The 25,904-nt window shown below is 44.6% G+C and overlaps 2 protein-coding genes and 1 long non-coding RNA gene across 9 annotated transcripts; 2 read left to right on the top strand and 1 right to left on the bottom strand.

Moving 5' to 3' along the window:
- Nucleotides 1–1,350: 1,350 nt before the first annotated feature.
- LOC143820311 (C-C chemokine receptor type 5-like) lies at nt 1,351–11,167 on the top strand. 5 transcript variants are annotated; one of them, XM_077302941.1, is made up of 4 exons: nt 1,364–1,460; nt 2,956–3,095; nt 6,252–6,407; nt 9,068–11,167. In XM_077302941.1, the coding sequence occupies exon 4, from the start codon at nt 9,079–9,081 to the stop codon at nt 10,123–10,125; it is 1,047 nt and encodes a 348-aa protein (XP_077159056.1). In that variant the 5' UTR covers nt 1,364–1,460; nt 2,956–3,095; nt 6,252–6,407; nt 9,068–9,078; the 3' UTR covers nt 10,126–11,167. The 5 variants fall into 5 exon arrangements, with proteins under 5 accessions (XP_077159058.1, XP_077159060.1, XP_077159056.1 ...); XM_077302943.1 differs by lacking the exon at nt 2,956–3,095 and having other exon boundaries at nt 1,351–1,460; XM_077302944.1 differs by lacking the exon at nt 6,252–6,407.
- Nucleotides 11,168–14,296: 3,129 nt separating this feature from the next.
- Nucleotides 14,297–25,015, top strand: LOC143820187 (C-C chemokine receptor type 5-like). 3 transcript variants are annotated; one of them, XM_077302665.1, is made up of 3 exons: nt 14,482–14,613; nt 14,767–14,874; nt 21,342–25,015. In XM_077302665.1, the coding sequence occupies exon 3, from the start codon at nt 21,353–21,355 to the stop codon at nt 22,424–22,426; it is 1,074 nt and encodes a 357-aa protein (XP_077158780.1). In that variant the 5' UTR covers nt 14,482–14,613; nt 14,767–14,874; nt 21,342–21,352; the 3' UTR covers nt 22,427–25,015. The 3 variants fall into 3 exon arrangements, with proteins under 3 accessions (XP_077158782.1, XP_077158780.1, XP_077158781.1); XM_077302667.1 differs by lacking the exon at nt 14,767–14,874 and having other exon boundaries at nt 14,297–14,613; XM_077302666.1 differs by lacking the exon at nt 14,482–14,613 and having other exon boundaries at nt 14,738–14,874.
- LOC143820189 (uncharacterized) lies at nt 14,446–19,824 on the bottom strand. Its single transcript, XR_013225267.1, has 2 exons — nt 19,716–19,824; nt 14,446–14,853 (listed from the first exon to the last, which is right to left on the bottom strand). It is a non-coding gene; the product is annotated as an uncharacterized LOC143820189 (long non-coding RNA).
- Nucleotides 25,016–25,904: the final 889 nt, after the last annotated feature.

The raw sequence follows: 25,904 nt of genomic DNA, 5'->3' as shown, positions 1-25,904 counted from the left end.
AAAGAAGAAGAAAGACATGTCTAACACGTCCACGGATTTTGCAATTTTTGCAGCACAGTCATAAGAAGAGTTCATCCAGTTTACACCCACTGAAATCAATGGGTTTAGATTGGAGTAACTCTGCATGAAAATACACTGTATTAATTTTAATGTTGATCTTACAGGGGGTGGGGCTGAGATGCTGGAACTGTGGAAGAAGGGAAGCTGTTAGCCAAATTTTGCTTGAATTTTTGTTGTTCTTACAGCCCAGTTATATCCAGGAGTTAAGAGGGTACATGGGCAAAAAGGACAAATTGCTCTTGGGCCCCACAAGGTTGAGGACACCCACATATTGGTCCATCTTGTATAAGATTAATGGACAAACAAGACTGAATATCTCTAGGTGGCTCACTACAAAAGCCCCTGTTGGGGTTTTATAGGCCAGTGGTAGAAGAACTGCTTGGAAAGCTGCTGTCAGAATGACTGTAGACTGAGAAGTGACACTGTCCCATCATGATGGATGTTTTAGTAGGCCTGCCAGGACTCCTGCTGTAGGCCTCCTGCTGTCAATCTCCATCCATCGCCCACTGCGACTCCAACATCATTTCTGGGTACAGCCTGGAAACAACAAAGCTCTAAGTATCACCATAACTCTGTGGCTTTACGCTCCAGGGTCCTCCACTTAGGGCTGGTAACCCTATTTAGAAGAAGAAGAAGAGTTGGCTTTTTTCTACCCGAAGGAGTCTCAAACGGCTTACAGTCGCCTTCCCTTTCCTCTCCCCACAACAGATACCCTGTGAGGTGGGTCAGGCTGAGAGAGCTCTATGGTTATGCCGGCCCATGATTACGCTGTGAGGTTCCATGGCATGAGAGGGTATTTGAATCTGGTTTTCCAAGGTATTTGTCTGAAACTCTTAACCATGACACCACTGTGGCTCTTCTCAGAAGAAGAGGTGGGTGAGGCTGAGAGAGCCCTGATATCACTGCTTGGTCAGAACAGCTTTATCAGCACCATGGCGAGCCCAAGGTCACCCAGCTGGCTGCGTGTGAGGGAGTGCAGAATTGAACCCGGCTTGCCGGATTAGAAGTCTGCACTCCTAACCACTACAATCTTATTTCTGGGTGCAAAGAACTTATGTGTATAGTCAACGGCCCAGAGGGGGAGTTTGGGCCAGTCACAGTTCTTCTCAGCTCTCTCAGCCTGCTCTCTGGGCAAGGCAGCTACCTCCCCCTCATAATGCTCTTCAGGTCTGTAGCCTGGGTGGTTGTCACAGGATGCCACACTTCAGATTGTGTGCAAGGGAGGGCAAAAATAAATAGTCATTTTAGATTTTCTTTTACCGCTTGCAAAATATTTAGTGAAACTATACAGGAAGCGTTGACAGTTCCTTCTCCAGTAACACATGGATAAAACTGAACATCTGGCTTAGTCACGAAACCAAAGTCTTTCTTTTGTCTTCTATGCAAAGCTTTCTAAGTCGGTGAGTTCTTTGTCCTTGCGCTATTTCCATTTTCATGGGTAAAGGATCGTACTGCATTATGAATTAGTTGCTTAGAAATAGCCGTTTCGCTATTAACATGCAAGGGATGTAGCTTCCCATAGAAAGGTTCAGAAACTTTTTCTTTAATGTTTAAGAAATCTGGATCTGGAAGCAAAAAAAATGTGTTATTGCAAAATTGAACAAAACAGTAATATTTTACATGGCTAGGATGAAGAAATAGTAAAATGTAATTTGTGTACGTTCCCCAAAACATCCTAACTTTTAAAACATCTAGCTTGGTACAATAGGATTGATACAGTCAATATGGAAGCTACAAAAGCTGGCACAGTTCCGCGGGGCCTGCAAGATGGAGCTCTTCCACCAGGCTTTTGGTTGGGGCCAATGACTTTAAAACGTCTGTGGCCCACCCCTCCACCCACCCCCCTCCACTGAGTGACACCTAGGCTGGAGACATGATACGGGCAGTGAATATCGGGAGACTGCAATGGCTTAAGGCTGCTAGTTTATGACTCATGTTTTACTTGTTTTAATGTTTATACTATTTTAAATTTATTGTTAATTTTAACCCACTTTGTTGTACACCGCCCTAAGCCATATTGGGAGGCTATTGTAGATTTTTTTTCTAATAAAAAAACATTTTTTTTAAGATGATGATGATGATGATGATGATGATGATGATGATATTTTGCTGCCTTGGTTCCACTAAGTATACGGAAAAGTAGATCGGACCCCTCTCTAAGGTTATCTGGCGGCAGCTTTTTTTCCCTCCCCGAGCTATTGTGGGTTGTAGTATTGCCACTGCTTGGTTTGGCTTAGGTTGGGGAGTTTTGTGTTTTAGATGGATTTTATTGTATTAGGGATTTTAATGGGGGGTATTATTGTCTCTGACCCGCCACGAGCCTGAGGGGAGTGGCGGGATATAAATCTAATAAATAAATAAATAAATAAATAAATAAATAAATAAATAAATAAACAAACAAATAAACAAACAAATAAATAAATAAATAAAATCACAGATCATTCTACTTTTATTTTAACCTAATATAGTCCCACTGGAGTAAGCTGATTTGCATGCTTTGTTATTTACAGCTGAGCAACAGATTTGGATGGGGACTGTCAAAGTCTCCATGCCAGCACCCCAATCTTAACCAGGGCAACTCTTAATTCCAGTGGAAATTCCCTGCGTGTATCCATCACCTTAAAGTGCGTCAAAATGTCTCTTTAATAAAAAGCCAGTTCCAAACATCCTGTCTCTTGCTGTATGCCAAGAGTGATCAAACCATGTCAGAATCTGGGGGTAGACCAGGGGTAGTCAAACTGCGGCCTTCCAGATGTCCATGGACTACAATTGGAGAGCTACAGTTTGACTACTCTTGGGGTAGACCATTTAGAATGCTAAAAGCCCATCTCCATTGTAGTGCTGATGCATGTTCATGAGCTTTGCCTTTCCCTTGTCTATTCGTTTTCTCACCAGGACAGAAACGCTGGAAAGTAGGATCAGGTTGTGAAAGAGGTGAAAGAGCAGAATTAAGCAGCAGAAATTGGCAAGAAGTAGAATACAGTGGTCTCTTACAGGCAAAAAGGCAGAGGAACCACTGTTTTCTTCTGAAAAAGGTAACCAATGAAGCAAGGACCCAACCCTTCTAGTTCAACCGACTGAAGGACACAGGGTCACATAAAGGACAGTGAGAAGGAACCGGGGCTGGGAAATACCTTATCAAGATCTTTGGATGGTGTTTCATGTTCACAAACATTTCCTCTGTGAAAGAGCACCAAAAGATGGTTTGAGATATCTGTTTAGAAGTTTCCACTGTCTTTCTTTAGCAGCTTGGCCAATTTAGGCAAGGTTTTTAAAAATGTGTATTTTAAATGTATAATTTAAAAATTATGCCAACTCCAGGCTGAGAAACACCTGGAGACTTGTGGGGGTGGGGTCTGAGGAGGGTGTGTAGCCTCCCATTGCTTGCGGGTTTTAGTGCTGCTTCCACATGATGTCGGCAGCAATCCACAGCTGTGCAGGAGTTGGCGTGAGTTTTCGTCCGGTTTGCTCCGTGACGAGGGAAATCGCCCCAAAATGATTTCCCTTTCTTGTCGGGCGCAAACAGGCGCAAGCCCTTCCGAAGGGAGAAATGTACGGCAGTCTCAGTAGCATTGTGCCCGCCCTCTCACCCACTCTCCCCTCTCCATTTCCAAATTGAATTTTTTAAAAAGGTGTAGCTATGGGATTGCAAAGTGACATGCCCTCTGTACAAACAAAATGTGCTCTTCATTGTGCACGGTAATATTGGGATCAGGCAGCTAAAACACATTCCTTTTTGTGTTTTCTGGTGGTGGGGTATGAACGGGGATAGAAGGGGGGAGCATGTGGTGAAGCAGCCCTCTCCCTATTAGCTTGGCATCTGTGCTCTGTGTTTTAAATCTTTATTGTGACTATATAATCATCGGGGTCCAGTTCCCATGGCCAGCCTATCCCAAATCTACCCAAACATAAAGAGAGACCATTATACAAAGTATCCTGAAAAGGGATCTAAGGAAATGTTTTATAGTTGTGTGATCCTGTAACTATGTGGAAGTGAAAGTTTTTTTTTAAAGTTTTACTATTGTGGCATTTCCTCATAGCAATGTGGAAAGGTTTCTTTTAAAATTAATTTGGGGACCGGGGGGGGGGGGGAAGAAGTTTGAGTCCCCCAACAGCTGCTGTGAAGGGATTGGTGGCTTGCGTTGATTGACAACCTGAGGAGTGGGAGGGGGGAGAAGTTTGGGTTGCCCATGCTTTAGGCTTCTCCATTGCCTCGTTGGGAAGGGAAAAGCCATGATGAGGCAGCGGGAAATCGCAGGAGGGGTCTCCCATCAGAAAGTGTGCAAACACAGTTTCCCATTGCATGTTCACAAGCAGGAGGCAGCATGCATTTTACGCCTCTGTGCAGAAATGGTCTAGGTGTAGCCTGCATGAGTACTGATGCCATTAAAAAAAAAGACCAATAAGGCATCTCTCATTGACAGGAGGCAAATCTTTAGTAGTTTTTTTGTCTAAGAATCTGGAGTACAAAATATTTTATAGTCACAGCCCAAATGTCAAAGCTTGTTTAAATCTCACCAGATTAGATCCAGATTTAAAAAGCAAACTGACATTAAGTCCTGTCAAGTCAGCTTCAATTTGCTGGTGGCACTTATGGCTAGAAGAACCCTTTCCTCCCCAAATTTCTTTGTGGGTGAGAAACAGAGGACTTTATCTTTCAGGTACTTATGCAGCAGCTTTCAAAGAGGAAGTGGGTTTATCTGTGTGGCCTGAGAGATCCTGTGCCCTTCACCCTCAACTGCGTTCACTTAAGAAGGAGCCAACTTTAGTCAGCAAGAAAGGCTCCTGTTGATGAAAATGCCACCCTAAATCCTCTTACTCTCTTATGTTCAGACCACATCAAGCAATACTTATGATTGCCAGCCTTCATGAGAGACCTGGAGAGATCCCAGAATTGCAGCTAATCTTTAGATTGTTGGAATATACAAGATGAAGGAGCAGGAAGTCTCCGAATGAGCCAATCAGGACATGGGAGGAGACTATTTGAAAAATATCAGGAAGTTCCTAATCTAACTGTGCTAGATACATATCTCATCTGATGCCCCCTGCAGCATATTCTTGATATGTTGTTGAATCATGCACACAAGAGATCTTGCACGTTCCAACACTGCAACTTCTGCAAAGAAGAAGGCCATTGGACTGTCATGAGATGTATTCATTTGTAATGTGAAGCTGAGCTTTCATGCCACGTGAAAATGCCTTTCGATTTAGAATATAAGAACTTCTTCAGGCCCTTTTTGTCCTCTGAAAAAGTTGTCAGTTCTAATATAATTGCTTTGCCCGGGAAAACAGGAAATATAGAAGTACCAGAACGAGATTTAGGCTCAAGGGAAGTGACAATTTAGGGCAGTGTTACTTACTTAGTGGCTTGGAACCCACATGTAGATTTTTGACATGTCACCTGTGGATCTTCGGTAGGGTTGCCAGCTCTGGGTGAGAAATACCTGGAGGTTTGGGGGCTGGAGCCTGAGGAGGGCAAGGTTTAGGGGAGGAAGAATTCCAATGGGGTATAATTCCATAGAATCCAACCAAAATGGCCATTTCCCATTTCAAGGGAATTAATCTCTGCCACCTGGAGATCACTTGTAATCCCAGATCTCCAGGCACCACCTGGAGGCTGGCAATCCTACTCTTCAGAGCACTGTTCAAGGAAACTGGGCCAGGCGATTACTCAGTAGGGCTTGTGATTAGCAAGAGGCTCACATCTTGAAGTATCCTCCATTGGAGGGACTAAAGATTTAGTATCAGTAAGCTCCTAGCTTTATTGAGATGCAGGCCTCATCTCAGAGAGCCAGCATGGTTTTGTGGTTAAGAGTGGCGGCTTCTAATCCGGTGAGCCAGGATTGATTCCCCACTCCTCCACCTGCAGCTGGCTGAGTGACCTTGGGCTCGCCACAATGCTGATAGAGCTGTTCTGACTGAGCAGTAATACCAGGGCTCCCTCAGCCTCACCTGCCTCACAGGGTGTCCATTGTAGGAAGACAAAGGGAAGGCAATTGAGATGCCTTCAGGCAGTGAAAAGCAGGGTATAAAATCCACCACCACCACCACCACCACCACCACCACTACTACTACTACTGGTTATAGTTGTATAGAAACTTGGATCTACTCCTCTCTGCTATTCCACCACACTTTGATCTCAGTACTGGATATGCATTGATATGAGTGACTTGTGGCCTCTCTCTTTGCAGAATTTGTGTGCTCAGACATCGTCCGTGGTTACAGTTTGACTTTTCAGGAAACCAAAAGCTGCCCTAAGTACCTCTTGAACCACTTCTCCAAAGTCTTCACAGTCTTAAGACCATCTGATCTGCCAAATCTTGGTCTTGATTTTTATTGAGTATAAGGTAAGTGGCTGAAGGAAAATAACTTCACTACCCTATAAAACATTTTGAAAAAGCAATACACACAAAAGCAGCTTTACAATATTCTGGTCATGCAAAGCCAACCGTATGTGTAATTTCAACCATCCAAACTTTTTGGACAACTACATTGACTGGAAGGTGACAGACTGGAAAAGGGTAATCATCACCAAGCCTTCAAAACACTTCTCAGAAGAAGACAGATTAGTTTGAAGATTAAATCAGAGAGCCTTGAGTGAACTATTATTGAGTAATATTCTGAGAGAGAAAAATAAACTTTTTTTCCCTTTTGTGAACCACAGCAATTCTGACTGTCAGTTTTTCAAAATATGTCGCATTTGGGTTCTAATATCAGCTCACATGTTGCCCTTTGGAGAGAGTCTCATGGCATCGTGAAGACCAGCCAATGTCATCCCAGTATAAGTTTCAATGTGCTTGATAAAGTGGGGTCCAGCTCACCAAAACATTACACTACAAAACTTTTGTGAGTCCTCAAGGAGCCACCAGGCTTTTGTTATTTCGGTTGCAGCAGCCTTAGAGAAGACACCCTTTTAAATCAAATCACACTCCCTGAATTTGCCTTCCTTTAAAAAAAAAATTGTTTACAAACAAAACCAAAGAGAGAACAAAAAACCTCTATGCCTCACCACCCCTTTAAGGAGACATAAATGGATCATACTTCTTTTTCATCTTCGCTATGGCCTTGTAAGATATGTCAGGCTGGGATTGTGTGACTGGCCCAGCACCTCCAGCTATTACAACTAATCTCCGCAGGACTAAGAGAAGTTTGCCTGGGGAAAATGACTGCTTTGGAGGTGACTCAGTGGTATTATATCCTGTTGGGATCCCTCCCAACCCTCCTCAAACCCCACCTTCCCCAGGCTCCACTCCAAATTCTCCAGTTATTTGCCAACTCCGGGTTGGGAAATACCTTGGAGGTAGAGCCTGAGAGGGGCAGGTTTAAGGAGGGTAAGGACTTCAACTCCAAGAGCCAGCTTGGTGTAGTGGTTAGGAGTGCGGACTTCTAATCTGGCGAGCTGGGCTTGATTTCATGCTCCCCCACATGCAGCCAGCTGGGTGGCCTTGGGCTCGCCACAGCACTGATAAAACTGTTCTGACCAAGCAGTAATATCAGGGCTCTCTCAGCCTCACCTCCCTCACAGGGTGTCTGTTGTGGGGAGAGGAATGGAAAGGCGACTATAAGCCGCTCTGAGCCTCCTTCGGGAAGAAAAGCGGCATATAAGAACCAACTCTTCCTCTTCTTCTTCTTCTTCAGTAATATCAGGGCTCTCTCAGCCTCACCTTCCTCACAGGGTGTCTGTTGTGGGGAGAGGAAAGGGAAGGCAACTGTAAGCCACTTTGAGACTCCTTCAGGGAGAGAAAAGCGGCATACAAGAACCAACTCTTCTTCTTTTCCACTTCTTCTTCTTTCCATACCATTCCTTTTCTCCAAGGCCTATTCTGCACATAATAGATAATGCACTTTCAATGCACTTTAGAAGTAGATTTTCCTGTTCCACACAGGAAAATCCAGGTGCCAAAGCACATTGAAAGTGCATTATCCTATGTGTGCGGAATGGGCCCAAGGGAACCAATCCCCATTGCCTGGATATCAGTTGTAATTGTGGGAGATCTCCAGCCACCTCTTGGACGTTGGTAGCACTAAATTAGGCCAGTCTGGACTATCAAGGTCAGGGCCCTAGCAAAGCAGAAATTTGAAAAGCAAATTGCTAAAAACAAAACTAAACAAATGCTTCTTTAAATATACCGTGAACAGGAAGAAACAAGCCAGAGAGGTATTATTTTTACTCCGAGGTGAAGTAAGGGATCCATTTTGGGTGGCATGTAAATGCTTAAAAGCAAAATAAATAAGAACATGGAATTCAACATAATCCTCCGATATGCACACAAAATATAGGTGTTTCATAAGTCTCTCCCCAGTATCGTCCGCAATGAAAAGCTCTCTGCAAACACTCCTTCTTCACTGCTCCTTTCACACCCTGATATTCTAAAAGCATCTCTGCCTCCCTTGACTGGTTTCTTCCTGTTTACTATACGTCTAAAGAAATATTGGCTTTTCACCCTCAGCCATTTGATTGTCAAATTCTTTTCTTTGGTTGTCTATTTTAGTCTCCTTCCATTTGTTTTGCCACAAGCTCCTTCTCTTTTTTTATCGGGTGGAGACAGAGTTCCCCTTTGCCTTTTATGGGTTCCTTGATGATCTAGTTTCTTTGCTACGCTGGCCTCCTCTTGGACACATGGGTTGCTTTCTCTATGATCGTTGCTTTAAAGCAGGGGTAGTCAAACTGCGGCCCTCCAGATGTCCTGCCAAGGGGCTCATGGGAATTGTAGTCCATGGACATCTGGAGGGCCACAGTTTTGACTAACCCCGTTTTAAAGCAGCGGCAAAGTTTTCTTTAGTTCTGACCCTCCTCTTCTGAAGGTAAGTGGTCCTTACTGCACGGTAGAGGATTTCCAGTATGATCTTAGCCACCGATACCAGCAAAGCTATTCAGAAGGAGAAGACTGTCAGATGCACCGTTATCTCAAGTTTCGCACAGAAATATCTTTCTCTCTATCCATCACCGCCCTTTTTATTTTGACTGTGATAACCTATATTCTGTAAATACATTCTTCTTTCACAGGAAACAGGAAGATGAACAATTCCATAGATCCGACAGATTATGGCTTCGACTATGGTTCTGTACCGCAACCGGTTGAAAATAACGTTTCCCAAGAATTCCATTCCCGTGCACTGCCAGCACTCTATTCTTTGGTGTTCATTTTTGGGCTTCTGGGCAATTCTCTAGTCGTGCTGATCCTCATCCAGTTCAAAAAACTCAAAAGCATGACTGACATTTACCTGCTCAATTTGGCCACTTCGGACTTGCTCTTCATAGTCTCACTCCCCTTTTGGGCTTACAGTATTGAAGACGAATGGGTGTTTAAAGAAACAATGTGCAAGATTCTCTCAGCTGCTTACGACGCCGGTTTCTACAGTGGAAGCATTTTTATCATCCTTTTGACCATCGACAGGTACCTGGCCATTGTCCATGCAGTGTTTGCAGTGAGAGCAAGAACGGCGGTCTATGGCATGTTCTCAAGTGCTTTCACATGGATGCTGGCCTTCTTTGCCTCCGTGCCAACGTTAATACTTTCCACCGTTCAGAAAAGAAATAACGGCCAGATATGCAGTCTTTCTGTGCAAAAGAAAAGTACCTTGAAACAAGTGTTAGTTTCCATGAGGATCGTATTGGGCCTAGTCATCCCAGGGCTTGTGATGCTCTTCTGCTATGTGCAAATTCTCAGGATGTTGATGAAAAACAGGAATAATCAAAAGCTGAGAGCCATCCGGCTTATTTTTGTGATCATGGTGGTTTTTTTCCTCTTCTGGGCACCATACAATGTCACCCTGTTGCTGGACACCTATAAGCATAGGTTTTCCCCATGTACTGTGGACTGTGATGGCAAGTTTGATTTAGCCATTCAAGTGACTGAAACAATTGCTATGGCCCACTGTTGCATCAACCCTGTGATTTATGCCTTTGTAGGGGAGAAATTCCAGAAATATCTCTTTATCTTGTTTGGAAAGTGCACAGCAGCTTGCCGCTGTAGGTTCTGTATAGATGCTCGCAACCTTAGTCTGGAACCATCGTTTTCCTCCATGAGTACTTCAGAGCAAGTCCTTTCTGCTGGTTTGTGAAACACTTTCTAATTGTGTAGAGATATATACCATTCCCCATGGCCGATCTACTTGTAGGTGCAGTTCAGGGCACTTTCCACACTGTTTGATTGATGTTGGCATAGTATGATATTCTCTCCAAGGAAGGATGTTTGCTAATAGGTATTATCAATGCAATAAGAAATGGCTCAATGAAAAAGAACAAGAAAAATGCCTCTTGTTTCTGGATTTATTTAAACACTTTTGTCTATTCTCTGAGTTCCTTTAAACTCTCCTGGTATCCTTTGATGGTTGGTATCCTTTGCTAGCATGCCAAATTCCCTTTCTTAGACACACCAGTTTCCCACCAACTCTTGAGATGTCTAATGAAGCAAGTTTCTTTCCACAGTCCAAGGAAATTCTCAATTAATTTCCCCCTTTTAATTGAACGGATCCTTCTATCCCTAAAAGATTTCTCCCCTTTCCTTTGGCTTGATTTGGTAGTATCACACCATTACTCAAATCCCTCTACCAGGCATCATTCCCAGTCCTCCCGACTATATAGAACCACTTTCAACCTATGCTGAATCCTGACGATTAGTCAAGGATGTTTTTAAAATGTGTTTCCCCATGCTTTCTACAGTATACTGCTTACCTTTCTGAATGGTGAAATATTTCAGGGGTAAAAATACCCACATTTGAGATCCTTTGGATTTGGAGACATGAGGTCTTCTAGTGTGTACTTTATTTGCAAATACACAAGAAGAGCAAAAGTGAATGCAGCAAACAATTTATTCCACATCAACTATTGAGAGTTTGTGTGAGAGATTCTGCACTTCAAGATACCTCACAATTAGCCAGCCCCCACACACTTCTGTATCTTTCCCTCAATGGGAAGCGCTCCTACATCTTTCACCTCTGATGGTTACGGCTCATTCAAGAACCTAACGCAGTCCATGAAAGCGTCTCCTGACAATCAATTCCTTTTGAAGGTCATTGAGTAATCATGAAAGAATGTTAATGTTCTTTTGTCAAAGGCCCCGGTTGAAACCACATCCTGTTCATGTATCTATGTGTCTTATATAAATGACTGTGCTTAAGTTTTTAAAAATATTTTTATTGTATGCCCCCTTGGGGGCCCTAAATTGCATGGAAAGGTGGATTAAAAATTTAAAACAAATAATAAATAAATGCAGATTTATGTAGGGACAATGCAGGGACAACCCAACCAACTCAAACAACCGAGATTTCATCTTATTTTCATGGTCCTAATTATAGCCACACACCAGTCATATGGATGATGAACTTCTGCACCAGGAATTAGAAGACTGAACATATCGGTCTATTGCACTCATATCTTCCCTCTCCCCCTTGATGTGCACAGGTTGGATGTGCAATTGGAATCATTTGTACAAGCTTACTGAACATAACTTCTGTGTTGTGCTGAAGAGTACCGAACGCTGCGTGTCTCCAATATGCATGACAGCACTTCCTGGACTGTAGTGATGGCCCTAGTATGTAGGTCCACACAGCTGAAAAACCTCCAGGAATTCTGGCTGGTTGCATAGAGCTCCTGAATTAACAGGGCTTTTTTCACAGTGTTGTATACACACCAGGAAGATAGTGGTGCTGAAAAGTGCCATCAAGATGCAGCCAATTTACAGCCATAGTGCAGTGGTTCTCAACCAGGGGGTTGGGACCCCTTTGGGGGTCGGACAACCTTTTCACAGGGGTTGTGGCAGGTGCCTGCACTCAGCTGCCAACCTTTCCAGCAGTGCCTCCAGCACGGCGCAGTCTCCTATCAGGTGCTCCAGGTGGCAGCGCAGCTCGGTGGCCTTGGGTTCCACATGGCGGCACAGCCCCCAGCCTCGATTCGTACCCCTCCCTTCTCTCCAAGAGGGTCCCAAAGTAGCAGACATCTCTCCTCTTCCATTTAATCCACACAGCAGCCTTGCAGGGTAGATCGAGATTGAGCATTCGTCTGTCTGGAGCAGCAGAAAAGAGCGAGATCGGCATGGTGGGACAAGAGGTAGAACTGAACTGAGAATCCCAGGGGGAAAAAAACAATTTATATACAATCATGAACAATGGATCTTCACGCTATTGGTCAGTTTTGGTTTAATTTCTGTGAAAGAACACTTGCATGATTTTATGGTTGGGGGTCACCACAACATGAGGAACTGTATTAAAGGGTTGCGGCATTAGGAAAGTTGAGAACCACTGCCATAGTGTTTTCAAGGGAAGAAATATATCTGAGGTGCTTTGTCATTGCCTACGTTTCCACAGTGACACTGGCCTTCCTTGGTGATTTCCCATCCAGGTAAAAACCAGGGTTAACCCTGTTTAGCTTCCTAGATCTGGTGAGATTAGGCTAACCTGGGACCTCCATCCAGGATGATGACCACATAGTAAATGGTTCTAATGGATTTCTTGCATCAGGAAATTTCTAGTACATTCTTATCCTGCCTTTCCTCCAAGGAGCTCTAGGTGACGCCTATTTGCTGATTTTATTTACTTCATTTGTACCCTGCTTCCCCCCAATAATGGGAACCCAAAGTAGCTTGTTCTCCTCTCTGTGAGTGTTTCCACAGCCATGAAAAATACCACAAAAGATGCCCTAAAGTTCCACAGAATCACAAACCTTTCACACAGAGATCTTGCTGTTAAGGTGCAGATCCGAATGCACTCTCTGTTTGCCATGCTATTTGAGAAACCTTGTAAAACTTGATTTCTTCCCCTGGGAGAGAATTTGTATTCATCCAATGAGGAAGCTCAGGATTTGAGTCGGCTTTCTTTTCCATTTCCCACCTCAAGTGATGATGGATGCTCTGGGATGATCCTGCGTTGATCAGGGGGTTGGACTAGATGGCCTGTGTGGCCCCTTCCAACTCTATATTTCTATGATTCTATGTATCAACTCTGATCAATAATCTGCCTCTCCTCCTGCCCTTCTCCTTTCCCTCTGTATGTTTCAAAAATTTTTTGAATACAATCACGTTATAATGCAAATGTGCAGTAACAAAAGCAACCATTTTCTGGGGATGCTCCAGAAAGTTGAACATTGACTCCACCTCCCCCCACCTTCCTTGTCTCTCCTGCCCCCCAGCACCTAAACACACCTTATGGTTTAAGGTTCAATGGGGGCACGTTGTAAATCCCATGCAGAAAAACGTTTTTGTAATAGTGGCCGATATGCATGCATGGTGATTGAGAGCACACATCAATGCAAGAACACACACACCCATCCAGGATTGGGTGATTTGAGTATCCTTGAAATTCCGTGGATCTGTATGAAAAAATGTTTGTTGAAAGGAAAGAAATTGTGTCCCAAAATAATGTCGAATAGGTCCAAAAGAAAATGTGTTTGTGGTAATGGGTCTGGGCAGGAGTCCAGAGAATCTTCAATAATAGTACGTGCCTCTTCTATGGGAATATTGGCATAAAGAGATGTGACATCTAGGGCCAAACAAAGATTGAATATGGCTAATCTTCAGAAACCAGTTCCGTATTCCTTGGTGGGTGGACTCTATGGGACTGAGGTCCCTGCTTTCCACAGGCTCCATCCCCAGATCTCCATGGGTTTTCTAACCTGAAGGTGGCAACCTTGTCCCCCCAGCCCCCGCTACTGGCCAGGGGAGACCTGGCAACTCTATCAGGACTAGATACTGAGCATTAAATGGGGAAAATGCCTTTATGAAAACTCTTTGAGGCCAGAAGCAGCTCCAAACCCTAGCAGCTGGGTTTGAATTTCTATATATGAATGGGGGCTCCAGATTGCTCAGTGGGCTCCTATTTTGAGGCTGGTTGCTCTACAATGTCTAAGCTAAAAAGGTAAAGGTAAAGGTATCCCCTGTGCAAGCACCGAGTCATATCTGACCCTTGGGGAGACGCCCTCTAGCATTTTCATGGCAGACTCAGTAAGGGGCGGTTTGCCAGTGCCTTCCTCAGTCATTACCGTTTACCCCCCAGCAAGCTGGGTACTCATTTTACCGACCTTGGAAGGATGGAAGGCTGAGTCAGCCTGGAGCCGGCTGCTGGGATCGAACTCCCAGCCTCATGGTCAGAGCTTCAGACAGCACGTCGGCTGCTTTACCACCCTGCGCCACAAGAGGCTCATAATGTCTAAGCTAGGAAGTGCAATCTTTCTATGTAGGAGGCCAGTGCCACACCCTGTTGAAATCATGGCTTCGTAAGCATCACTCCACAGAACTGCAGAAGCAGCTCTACAGCTGAACCGGAGGGACCTGCCTCCATGCAGCTCTATGAGTTTGCTGGAAGAAGAGCGAGTTCGAGAGCCACATGATTATTTCGGATATCATTATCTCCACTCCACAGATATGGGAAGACATGTAGAGGAACACATTTTTCATACAGATTATTTTTGGGTTCATCGCAGACCTTGAATGGCCAAACATGTTGACAAAACATTTGAGATGTTTCTTTGATCATCTGCACTCTCGCCCAAGACTGTGTCTTTAAATATCCTCAGCGCAGCAAGACAATCTGCCGTTTTCAGAGTGTTCTTCAGAGGTAAGGAAGCAGATTTTTGACATGCTTGCGGGGCACGGAGTTATTCTTGGAGAGGAACTTTCTTGGGTTGTTTCTTTTCTTTCTTTCTTTTTTTAAAGAGAAAATGTGTCTGACAGCCATTTGAAAAACTTGAATGATTCTTTCCTCACACAGGAAAGGATTGTTTCTTATTTCTGCAAAGTATCTGGTCTGCTTTTTGAGAGTGTGTCTGGTTCAAAGGACCGAGCTTTCTGCATCCACCTGTTAAAAGCTGGTTAACTGGTAAGTCTATTTGGGCTCTGTGTTGTTTGTCATTTATACAAATAAACAGCAACTATATGTATGTATGTATGTATGTATGTATGTATGTATGTATGTATGTATGTATGTATGTATGTATGTATGTATGTATGTATGTTTGTATGTACTAGCATTTAAGCCTATTCCATGCTGGAATGCACTGGGCTCTAGCAGCATTCCCCCCTCTGCCCCGAGGGCGCACTCAGCAATGTACAGAGAGTTTCTGCAGGCTGTCCTGATGACGGGGCTGGAGTCGGCCTGGGGGGCGCGGCCAGCGGGCTGGGGGTGGTTGGGTGGGTGAAGCTGGATGGCAGCGGAGCGACCATGGTGGTGGGGAGATAGGGGGGGGGCCATGAGGCTTGGTGAATGCCTTGTGGCTGGGCAAGTGGCTGTTGGCCCTTGACGCTACCAGGCAACCTCCTGTTGCCACAGGCTGCTGGGCTGATGTCCCCACAGCCGTGCAAGCTGGTGCGCAGCAAGTGAGGTGGAAGGTGTGGTGGGGAGGTGATGTGCTTGTAGCCCCTGATGCTGCTGGGCGACTTTGTGTCCCTGCTGGCTGCTGGGTTGATGGCCTAGCACACGTCGGGGCTGGCACGCAGTGGGCGAGGCGGGAGGTATGCTGGCCAGGTGAGGTGTTTGGAGCCCCTGAAACCACTGGGCAATGTCCTATCTCTGCAGGCTGTTGGATTGACATCCCTGCAGCCATGCAGGCTGGGCAGAGGTGGAAATTATGACGGTGAGGCTATGTGCTCGTGGCCCCTGTCCCCAGTGGCTGCAGGGCTGATGGCCCTGCAACCGTGCGGGCTGGTCGGGCGAGGCACTTGTGGCCCCTGACACTGCTGGGTGACATCCTGTCTCTGCAGGCTGGTGGTTTGATGGCCCTGCAGCTGTTTGGGCTGGGGAAAGGCAGAAGGTGTGCTGGCAGCTGGGGTGAAGGCTGTGCAGGTCAGGGTTGTATATCGGCGGCCAGTGGCCACATTTATCGGAAGACAAGGCAGGGCAGGAGCAGTTTAATCGGTTGCAAAGCAGGGTCTGAGCGCAAGGCTGAAAGAGCGCCTCGCGGCTGGCTTCTGGAGGTGGGTGCTCCAGGGACTGGCCCTATCCAGGGGCTGGCCCTATCCAGGGGCATGTCCGGATTGGCCCATGCAGGTAGAAGCACAGGCCGGACACAGGATGTGGTCCTGGATAGCACTCTGCCCAAAGAGGCTTTTTGCAAATATTAAGGAGAACAATGGTAAGGATATGTACAAAAATGGTTTAGAAATCTGACTTGTATTTCTAAGTCCTCCTTTAATCTCCTAGAAAGTAAAAAAAATTACATTGATTATATAACATGAATCCCATGCATCTGGAACTCATGAGACACTGGCCACATTTCCCTTATGCATTCATACCAATAACCTTGATAAAGTTCAAATCCGGGGAATCTAAGTCATTGAATTTTAAATGGCAACCACTAATTAATAGAATGATGTTCACTATTGCATTGGAATCCCTACTTTTAAATGAAGCAGTAAAACAAATGCAGCATAAGTCATTATAAAACAAGTAACCTTTCATTCCTAGATGAAACTCTTTATTTTATTAGAAAAGTGCTTTACATAATGGATTTTGAATTCCTATTTCAAGCAGCACAGAGAACAAATATGACTAATATACACTCAGTTCTACAAATTGAGCCTTTGAATCAGCCCTGGTTATTTTACTGTGCTTGGAAACAAATGGAGAATCTTGAAGCTGGGCATAGGTGATCTTTTTTTGAGAACTTCAAAGGAAGCAAGATAGCCAGAGGCTGCATTTATCGGAAGGCAGGGCAGGGCAGGGCAGGGCAGGGCAGGGCAGGAGTGGCCTTCTCAGCTGCAAGGCAGGGTCTGGGCACAAGGCTGCCAGAGCACCTCGCGGCTGGCTTCTCTAGGTGGGCGCTCCAGGGGCCGGCCCAATTAATTTTTATATGCCTTATAATAATTGCAACAATGCCCTCCGCTCATGTCAAAGATCTCTCTCTCTCTCTCTAAAGCAAAGAGGTTGTGAAAGACATCAATCATTATATGACATCTAGTTCCCCCAGTTGCGCTGTGTGTGTATTAGCAACATAACTGATCCAGTTCTCTATTTTTTTAATGCACTTCATGAGGGGTTGAGAATTTCAGAGCCAAGAAAGGTAAATTGGATGAAGCTAGAAAAAGCTATAAGGTGAAACGCGTCGGGACTTGCGTGAAATAAGAATAAAAGAATTACTGAAGAGAGATGACTCTATATAAGTCCAATTTGGATATTTTATTGCCATATTGGTTTCCCAGTGCGTCTGTATTGTTCTATATTTGTTTCTTTTTGCCATTCAGCTGGCATATTTTTACTGACGTATGGAAATTCTTCCAGGTTTGACTCTAATCTCTGATTGATTCTGTACAACAAAGGCAGCAGTTCTGTGCACTTTTGCTTCAGAGTATGCATAGCAAAGCTGCATATGTCACTCTTTGCTTTAGCAGCTGTGAAAATACAGGCTAGAGTTGCATCTGAAGAGGGCAATGCTGTTATCTGATTAGCACTTTGTGGATTGTTTTTAACGTTTTAGATTGTTTTAGATTGTTTTCATGTTGATTTTAGTAATTATGTTATGTCATACATATCAGATTATAATGGCCTTTGGCTACAGACAATAAACGTTATCAACAAACGTTATCAACAAAGCTGCCAACGCCATTGCATAAAAGAATAGTGAGGACTGTTTAAGACAAGCTAGCAAACTACTGCTTCTTTGCATTTAATCTGGAATATACCATAAAGAAAATCCGTGAAAGATCAGCTGATTGAAATGTGCTCTTTAGAGCAGGGGTGGCCAAACTGTGGCTCTCCAGATGTCCATGGACTACAATTTCCATGAGCCCCTGCCTGCATGTGCTCATGGGAATTGTAGTCCATGGACACCTGGAGTGCCACAGTTTGGCCATCCCTGCTTTAGAGTTTCAGCCCCTCTATCCCCAATCTGTGTGTTTAGAGTAGTATTAATTCACTTGTAGTGACTTTAGGCCAGGGGTTGTCAACCTGTGGTCCTCCAGATGTCCATGGACTACAATTCCCATGAGCCCCTGCCAGAAAACACTGGCAGGGGCTCATGGGAATTGTAGTCCACGGACATCTGAAGGACCACAGGTTGACTACCCCTGCTTTAGGCGACCCCAGCAAGGGACTTTCAAGGTAAGTTAGAAGCAGAAGTGGTTTCCATTGCTTTTCTCTGCAGAATCTTCCTTGGCAAGCTCGCTTCCAAGTAGTGTCCCTATTGAACTTTTCAGGTCAGACAAGATTGAGCTCTGCCATACTGCCTCTTCATCCTCTCCCCATCTCCACTAAGGAAGCCATAGTTAACCACTTGTACAGTGTAGTCCTCTGGGCCATTGGGAATATCTCTATGCTCACAACAACCTGAAACATAGTAGTTTGAGGTATGTTACTGTGTTTGCGGGGTCCTTGCACCATAATCTCTTTGTTGGGACACTGGGGGCATGGAACACTTTTTTCTTCCTGGCTTTTACCTCTCATGGTACCTTGTCAGTCTCTTGTATCTACTTTTGTGTCCTCAAGCCATTGCAGAGAGAGAAAGGATGCTGTGTGGTTATGGTTTTAATAACCTCATCCACAGAACTAAACCCAAAGTGAGACTCTAAAGCAAGATTCGAAGATGCTGTCAAGGACCCAGAGGAACTGGCATCTCCTATGATCTTTCTCCTTGGGGTTGTGGTTGAGAGCAGCAGCCTCTAATCTGAAGAACCGGGTTTGATTCCCCACTCCTCCACATACAGCCAACTGGGTGACTTTGCTCCAGTCACAGTTCTCTCAGAGCTGATCTTCTCGCAGAGCAGCCCTGTCAGAGCTCTCTCAGCCCCACTTGACTCACAGGGTGTCTGTTGTGAGGAGGGGAAGGAAATGGTGTTTATAAGTTGCTTTGGAATTCCTTTGGGTAGAGAAAGGTGGGGTATAAAAAGACTTTGTTAAACATTTGTTAAACATTCATCAGGTGATCTGACCATATATGGCGATATTGACCTGCCCTCCCATCCCATAATGGCCAATGACGGGCCTAGAGTGGGTGGGAAGGGGAGGGGCCCCAGGTGGGCGTGTACCCATTGGTGATTCCCAAGAGCATTCTGCATCATTGTGCCACTTCTGGAGTTTCTTGGAGCCTGAAAAATGTCTCAGAGGTTTCTTAGCTGTAAAAAAGTTAAGAAAGGTGTATAAAACAGGTTATTCAGTCAATTAGCTACTAGATTTAAGTTTAATGAACCAAATATGGAAAAGCAAAGATATGAGCCTTATTATAAAGCACTGGCTAGTCAACGCCATTGTCTTCCCCATAACAAGCTATGGATGCGAAAGCTGGATCCTGAAGAAGGAAGACAGGAGGAAAATGGATGCTTTCAAATTATGGCGTTGGAGACGAATGCTGCGAATACCATGGACAGCCAAAGTTCCCAACAAGATAGTTTTAGGGAGGAGCAAACCAACTACGTCATTAGAAGGCAAGATATTATGGCTAAAGCTCTCTTACTTTGGACACATCATGAGATCAAACTTGTTAGAAAAATCAATAATGCTCAGCATGGTCAGCAGCAAAAGGAAACGTGGTCGCCAAAGGATCCGCTGGCTCAGGGATGACCATGAACCAACTGAAAGAAGCAGTCATTGACAGAAACGTATTGTGAAAACTTTCTTATAGAATTGCTGAGGGTCAGACACGACTGAACGGATAACTTCATCACCATTCAGTTTAGGTAAAAATGTTACCATTTTGCCACCAAGTGGCAGAAACTAAAGTTACAACTTACCACGTTCAGTTCTGTTCCAAGAAAAAAAACACACATCACTGTTCAGCTGAATCTACACACGCACACAGATACACATACAGACACACAGGGGCGTAGGCTCATCAGAACAGCATCTCATGATGTCACAATGTCATTTCTGGTTGTGTAAATGCTAGTGATGCCACAAGAATTCCAAAAACCTCTATAGATTTTGCCAGAGTGTCTTGGGGAAATAACACAGCATCCTGGGATGCAGCACCATCATTTCCAGTGACACAGCTGGAAAGGACAGTGCAGTGTTACAGGATGCTGTACAGACTGCGAGGAGACAGGCAACCTGTTTATTTATTTACATTTTGATTTATTGAACATCACTCCCGGACCATGCTGGCTTGTGGCGGCTTACAAATGACAATGAAACAAGGATAAAACACATATCCCAGCAGCTTAAAACCACTCAGTACTCTCCCCAATTTCCCAACCAAATGCACTGCCCACGGACCTCAGGAGGTGGATGGGCGTTTAGGGCCATAGAGGCTGTTAAGGGCCGTTGGAGGAGGGACCCAGGTCTTCCATAGCCTGGCCTCAACCAAATGCCTGGCAGAAGATCACTGTTTTGCAGGCCCCGCAGAACTGTGATAGCTCCGTCAGGGCTCTCAGCTCATTCCACCAGGTTGGGGCCAGGACCGAAAAGGCCCTGGCCCTGGTTGAGGCCAGGCGTACCTCCCGTGGGCCGGGGACCACCAGCAGATTCAAAACTGAAAGGCGAAGGGCCCTGTGGGGGCATAAGGAGACAGGCGATACCACAGATATGCAGGACTCTGACTGTAAATGGCCTTAAAGGCAAGTATGAAGCCTTGAACCTGATCTGCAACAGAGTTGGAAACCAATTTAATGGCCTCAGCACTGGCTGGATATGGGCCCTCCAAGATGATCTTGTGAGGACCCTAGCAGCTGCATTCTGCACCAATTTCTGATATTACCGCTTTATCAGTACTGTGGCAAGGCCAGGGTCACCCAGCTGGTTGCATGTGGGGGAGCGCAGAATCAAACCCGGCTCGCCAAATTAGAAGTTGGCAGTCCTAACCACTACACCAGTGGTCCCCAACCTTTTTATCACCGGGGACCGGTCAACGCTTGACAATTTTACTGAGGCCCGAGGGGGTAGTCTTTTGCCGAGGGATGTCGCTGCCACCGCCTGAGCCCTGCTCCACTTGCTTTCCCGCTGGCGCCCCTGACTTCCCGCTGTCCACTGGGGGGCTCTTGCCAGCAGCAGCTACGCAGTGCCATGCCGAGGGGGAACCTCAGCCATGGCGGCCACCCGAGAGCATCAAAGATGAGCAGCAGCCAGGGAGGAGGATGAGGAGGAGCTGCGGCCCGGTACTGACTGAGCCATGGACCGGCACCGGTCCCCGGACCGGGGGTTGGGGACCACTGCACTACACCAATCTGGCTCTCTACACCAATCTGGCTCTGAAATATCACTGCTCTAGAACATCTCTGTGAATGAGTGCTATTTTGTTTATATCTGTTTCTTCCAATGTTGAAAGGTCGCTGTGTTCTGTTATGGAAATTAGGACTACATTATTTGTTACTGTACTTCCAGCGTAAATGGCTCTCCCATAAGCCTGTCTTCTTCTGTTTCAGGGACCTGCAAGATGGACTCTCCCACAGACATTCCGTACGAGGAAATGGAAACCACACCATACGACTACGATAACATTTATACACCATGTGTAAATGACAAAGCACGAACATTTGGTTCCAGTTTCCTGCCACTACTTTACTCTTTCGTGTTCATATTTGGCCTGGTGGGTAATGCCCTCGTTGCACTGATTCTCATGAGATACAAAAAAATCAAGAGCATGACTGATGTCTATCTGCTAAATTTAGTTCTTTCAGACTTGCTTTTCATTTTATCACTCCCATTTTGGGCATATAGCGCAGCGGAACAGTGGATATTTGGGACGGCAATGTGCAAGATCCTTTCTGGGATTTATCTTGCAGGCTTTTTCAGTGGAAGCTTTTTTATAATCCTTTTGACTGCCGACAGGTACCTGGCCATAGTCCATGCGGTGTTTGCGTTAAAAGCCAGGACGGTTGTCTATGGCATCCTCACAAGTGTCGTCACATGGGGTGTGGCATTTTGCGCCTCTGTGCCAGAGATAGTATTCAACACATGTAAGATGCAAAACTCCCGCTTGCAATGTGCTGCTGAATATTCATTTACAGACCAAACCAAATGGAATAAGTTCAATACTTTAAAAACCAACCTCATCGGCCTGATCTTGCCGATAATTGTTATGACCTTCTGCTACACAACGATCATAATGAACCTGCTGAAATGCAGGACTCTGAAAAGGCACAAAGCCATCAGGCTTATTTTTATCATCATGGTTGTATATTTCATCTTCTGGGCTCCATACAATATTGCTATTTTTCTCATTACATTCCCAGATTTTTTTTCTCTTAACACCTGTGACAGCTTCAACAAGTTGACTATAGCCGTAGGAGTTTCTGAAGCAATAGCAATGTCCCATTGTTGTGTCAACCCTATCATCTATGCCTTCGCTGGTGAGAAGTTCAGAAAATATATTTGCAGCTGTTACCGAAAGGACATTGCTCCCAGACTCTCCAAATATATCCCAGTGCTGCATTCGGAAGCTCCAGAACGAACAAATTCCACTTACACTCCATCGACCGGGGAGCATGAGCTCTCAGCTGTGTTGTAAAGCAGCGGTCTCCAACCCCTGGTCTGGAGACCAGTACCGGTCCATGGATCAGTCGGTTCTGGGCCGCAGCTCCTCCTCGTCCTCCCCAGCTGCTGCCTTGGGGGCTGCTCTGCCACTCTGCTGCCGGCTCACCTTTGGTGTTCTCCAGCAGCCGCCATGGCTGGGGCTCCCCCTTGGCGTGGCACTGCTGCTGCTGGCAGCGCCACCCAGCGGGCAGCAAAACATCAGGGGCGCTGGCGGGAAAGCAAGTGGAGCAGGGCCTCAGGCAGCGGCGTCCCTCAGCAAAAGACGACCCCCCCCCCCGGGCCTCAGTAAAATTGTCAAGCATTGACCGGTCCCCAGTGATAAAAAGGTTGCCACTGTTGTAATGGATGTCTGTGAGGAAGTATCATTGACTTTGTGGGAAGGGCAACGTTACAGATCTATATGCATACAGAGCTCTATGGAGGCTATAGAAGAGCCAATTTATTAATCTCTCCCACATTCATGGAAGTGTTTTCCTCCTGCTATCTGGGTCAGAGAAAAGATATAGATTGGATAGATTTTCGGCTACGTTGGTTCACAAATTATGTAATACACGTTATATTATCGAGGACTCACGCAAGCTACGCCATTAATGATGGAAGGATAAAAGAAACCTGGATATACAGTTCCATGGAAATTTCTTCCAGTTCATCCCATAGCAGTCCAGTGAGGCTTTCCAAGGAAATTCTACTAGATGTTATCCAGAAATAATGGGATGGGGGGGGGATACCCCAAATTTAATTTTCTGATTCTCTAGAATCCCAGCTTTGATTTGATTTCAGAATGTTTATTCTATTTCTGTTGTGACTCATTGGATCGTATGCTAAACATGACAAGCAACAGCACAGGAATCACAAAAACATCCTGTGGAAATATATCGTTTTTTCTTGAAACCTGCGAGTCTTCGTTCTCGGAATTTTTTTTTTACTAGAGAGGATATTTAGAATGCTGTTGTTATGTATGAAAGCCATTTAATTTTTTCAACGAAACAGTACATGTTGTAAACTAACTTGTGTTTACTTGAGCATATAAATGAGGCAAGGAAATATTTGAATATATAAATAAATGTATGATCACTCTGTGAGACCTGAAATACTGCTGAACCAAAATGTTAAAATGTCTGGATTTTCAAATTCTGATATTTAAATCACAATTCCTTTCTTGAGATGGCTAATTTTGAAATTTAAGTTCTAGAAAAGGATCACTTAGACAGTTTCCGCACTTGGAACCTTGTTACCCTGACAACTCTGTGGGAGCACAAATCCAGAGTGGACGAAGTGCACCAGGCCAAATAATTCCCCTTGTGTAGCAGGAAGAGGTGGGGCAACCTGCCTTGACTCAAAATCCAGCCTGCAGCCCTGCGCAGAGCCTCCAGTGTGGAAATGGTCTTACTGTTTCTTGTCCCATGAGACAAGGCTTGCAACTAAAGTCTGTCAAGCCAAATATTTCAGCCAATTTAACAATCCAGTCTTCTATTATAAGTTTATATGTTTCCAGTTATATACATATAAATTCTCACAGCCATTGTCACATATTTAGAGTGCCATATTTATTTTACAATTCATTATCCCTCAAAACCTACTAAATGTTTTATTTTTTCTCCCCCCTTTCTGGAAGACATTATATTCTAGTTCAAACATTGGCAATTCATATTCAAGTTACAGTAGTAACAAAGTCCCTTTTTTGACCATCTCTTTTCTGCTGGTCTTTTGTTTGAACCTTTTGGTTGTTTATGTGAACATGATGTAATGATTGTGGGATTTCTAACACTTCCCACTCTGTTCTATATCTTTCAACAAATTCACTTGCTTTGGAGATTGAGTTCAGTCTAAATCTGTGATTTTGAAATCTAAAGATGACTCCTTTCCCATAAAAATGTAATATGTTTTTGCTTGAGTTCATCTGTCATAAAGACATAATCTTTTCCTCCCCATAAAATTCTTTGTAGGACTTTTGTCAAAATTATCACTTTCTTTCCAGCAGTCTTAAGTTTCACCTTGGAATGTTGTTGTAGGATTCTGTCTCTAGTAGATTTCTTCACAAAGTGGATCAAAGCGACCCTCAGAATTTTCCTCAGATGTTGCATATCTGGAATGCACTCTGTTAACAGAATCCACTTCTATTAACATATCTTCTTCCAGAAATTTAAGGAATCCTGCAAACGCATTAACCACTATTTATCTTATACGTTCTCCCTTAATATCGATAATACCTCTCAGTCTTAAGAAATGTTCTTTCTGTTTAAGAATCAAGAGAGCCAAGTTATCCTGTCTTAGTTTCAAATTATATATTGACCTTATCCATCTTGTTTCTAGAGTTAGGTTTTTCTCTTTAACAAATTGAATTTCCTCTGAAAAATGATTTATAGTTCTCAGACCTTAATATCTTCTTTCGCTTTTAACTTGCACTGTTTTGAAGGATTTTTCTAAACATAAGAGTCAATTGTTTATTAACTGAAGTATGGTTTCTAATTAAATTGGTATCTAGTTTAGATAGTCTCGGATCATATCTGGTACTTTTGTGTCAAGAAATAGAAGTACTCAATAAACAAGAATATCAAAGCAATGCCTTTTTGTCAATTTATTTATTTATATTTCAATACCCCCCTCCCCTCCCAGCTCAGGGTGATTTACAGAAAACAGGGAAAAACACAGCCCGGTAATGACAGCAGGATAACATCAGTAGTAACAGTAACATTTGGTGATGATTTTTTTTCTTAATTAAAATGTCAACAGCAACACTGACAACTAACTGGATCCCATAGGTTGGTCAGTCCAGGACTGCCCTTTTCTTTGCTCCAAGGGCCCAGTCGACGTTGTTGTTCTGTTTGTCCCTCAACCCATTGCCTGGCGGAACTGTGACAGGCCCTGGACTTCTCCCAGGAGCTTGTTCCACCAGGTGGGGGCCAGGGTGGAGAAGGCTCTGACCCAGGGGGAGGTCAAGCCAGAGAGGTGGCAGAGCATGGAGCTCTTTGTGGGTTCTATCCAGAGAGACGGTCCCTCAGGTCCCCTTGGCCCAGCCCATGTATGGCCTAAAACGGTGGTTCTCAGCCTAGGTGTCAGGACCTCTTTGGGGGGTCAAACAACCCTTTGACAGGGGTTGCAGCAAGGCAAAGCAGCTTGGCCAGGGCGGCACCATCCACACAACAGCCTTGCAGGGCAGATCAAGATAGAGCGTTCATCTGTCTGGAACAGCAGAAAAGTGCGGGATGGGCATGGTGGGACAAGAGGCAGAACTGAAAAAAAAACCCGATTTATATACAATCATCATGAACAACGGATCTTCACGTCATTGGTCAGTTTCGGTTTAATTTCTGTGAAAGAACACTTGCATAATTTTATGATTGGGGGTCCCCACAATATGAGGAACTGTATTAAAAGGTCGAGGCATTAGGAAGGTTGAGAACCAGTGTCCTAAAAGGGAAGTACCAGGATCTTCAGCCTGATCCGGCTAG

This window comes from Paroedura picta, chromosome 11 (genome assembly GCF_049243985.1).
Source record: "Paroedura picta isolate Pp20150507F chromosome 11, Ppicta_v3.0, whole genome shotgun sequence".
NCBI classification, from domain to species: domain Eukaryota; kingdom Metazoa; phylum Chordata; class Lepidosauria; order Squamata; family Gekkonidae; genus Paroedura; species Paroedura picta.
Note: the sequence above shows the minus strand (reverse complement) of the source record. Positions and strands in the feature narration are given on the sequence as shown.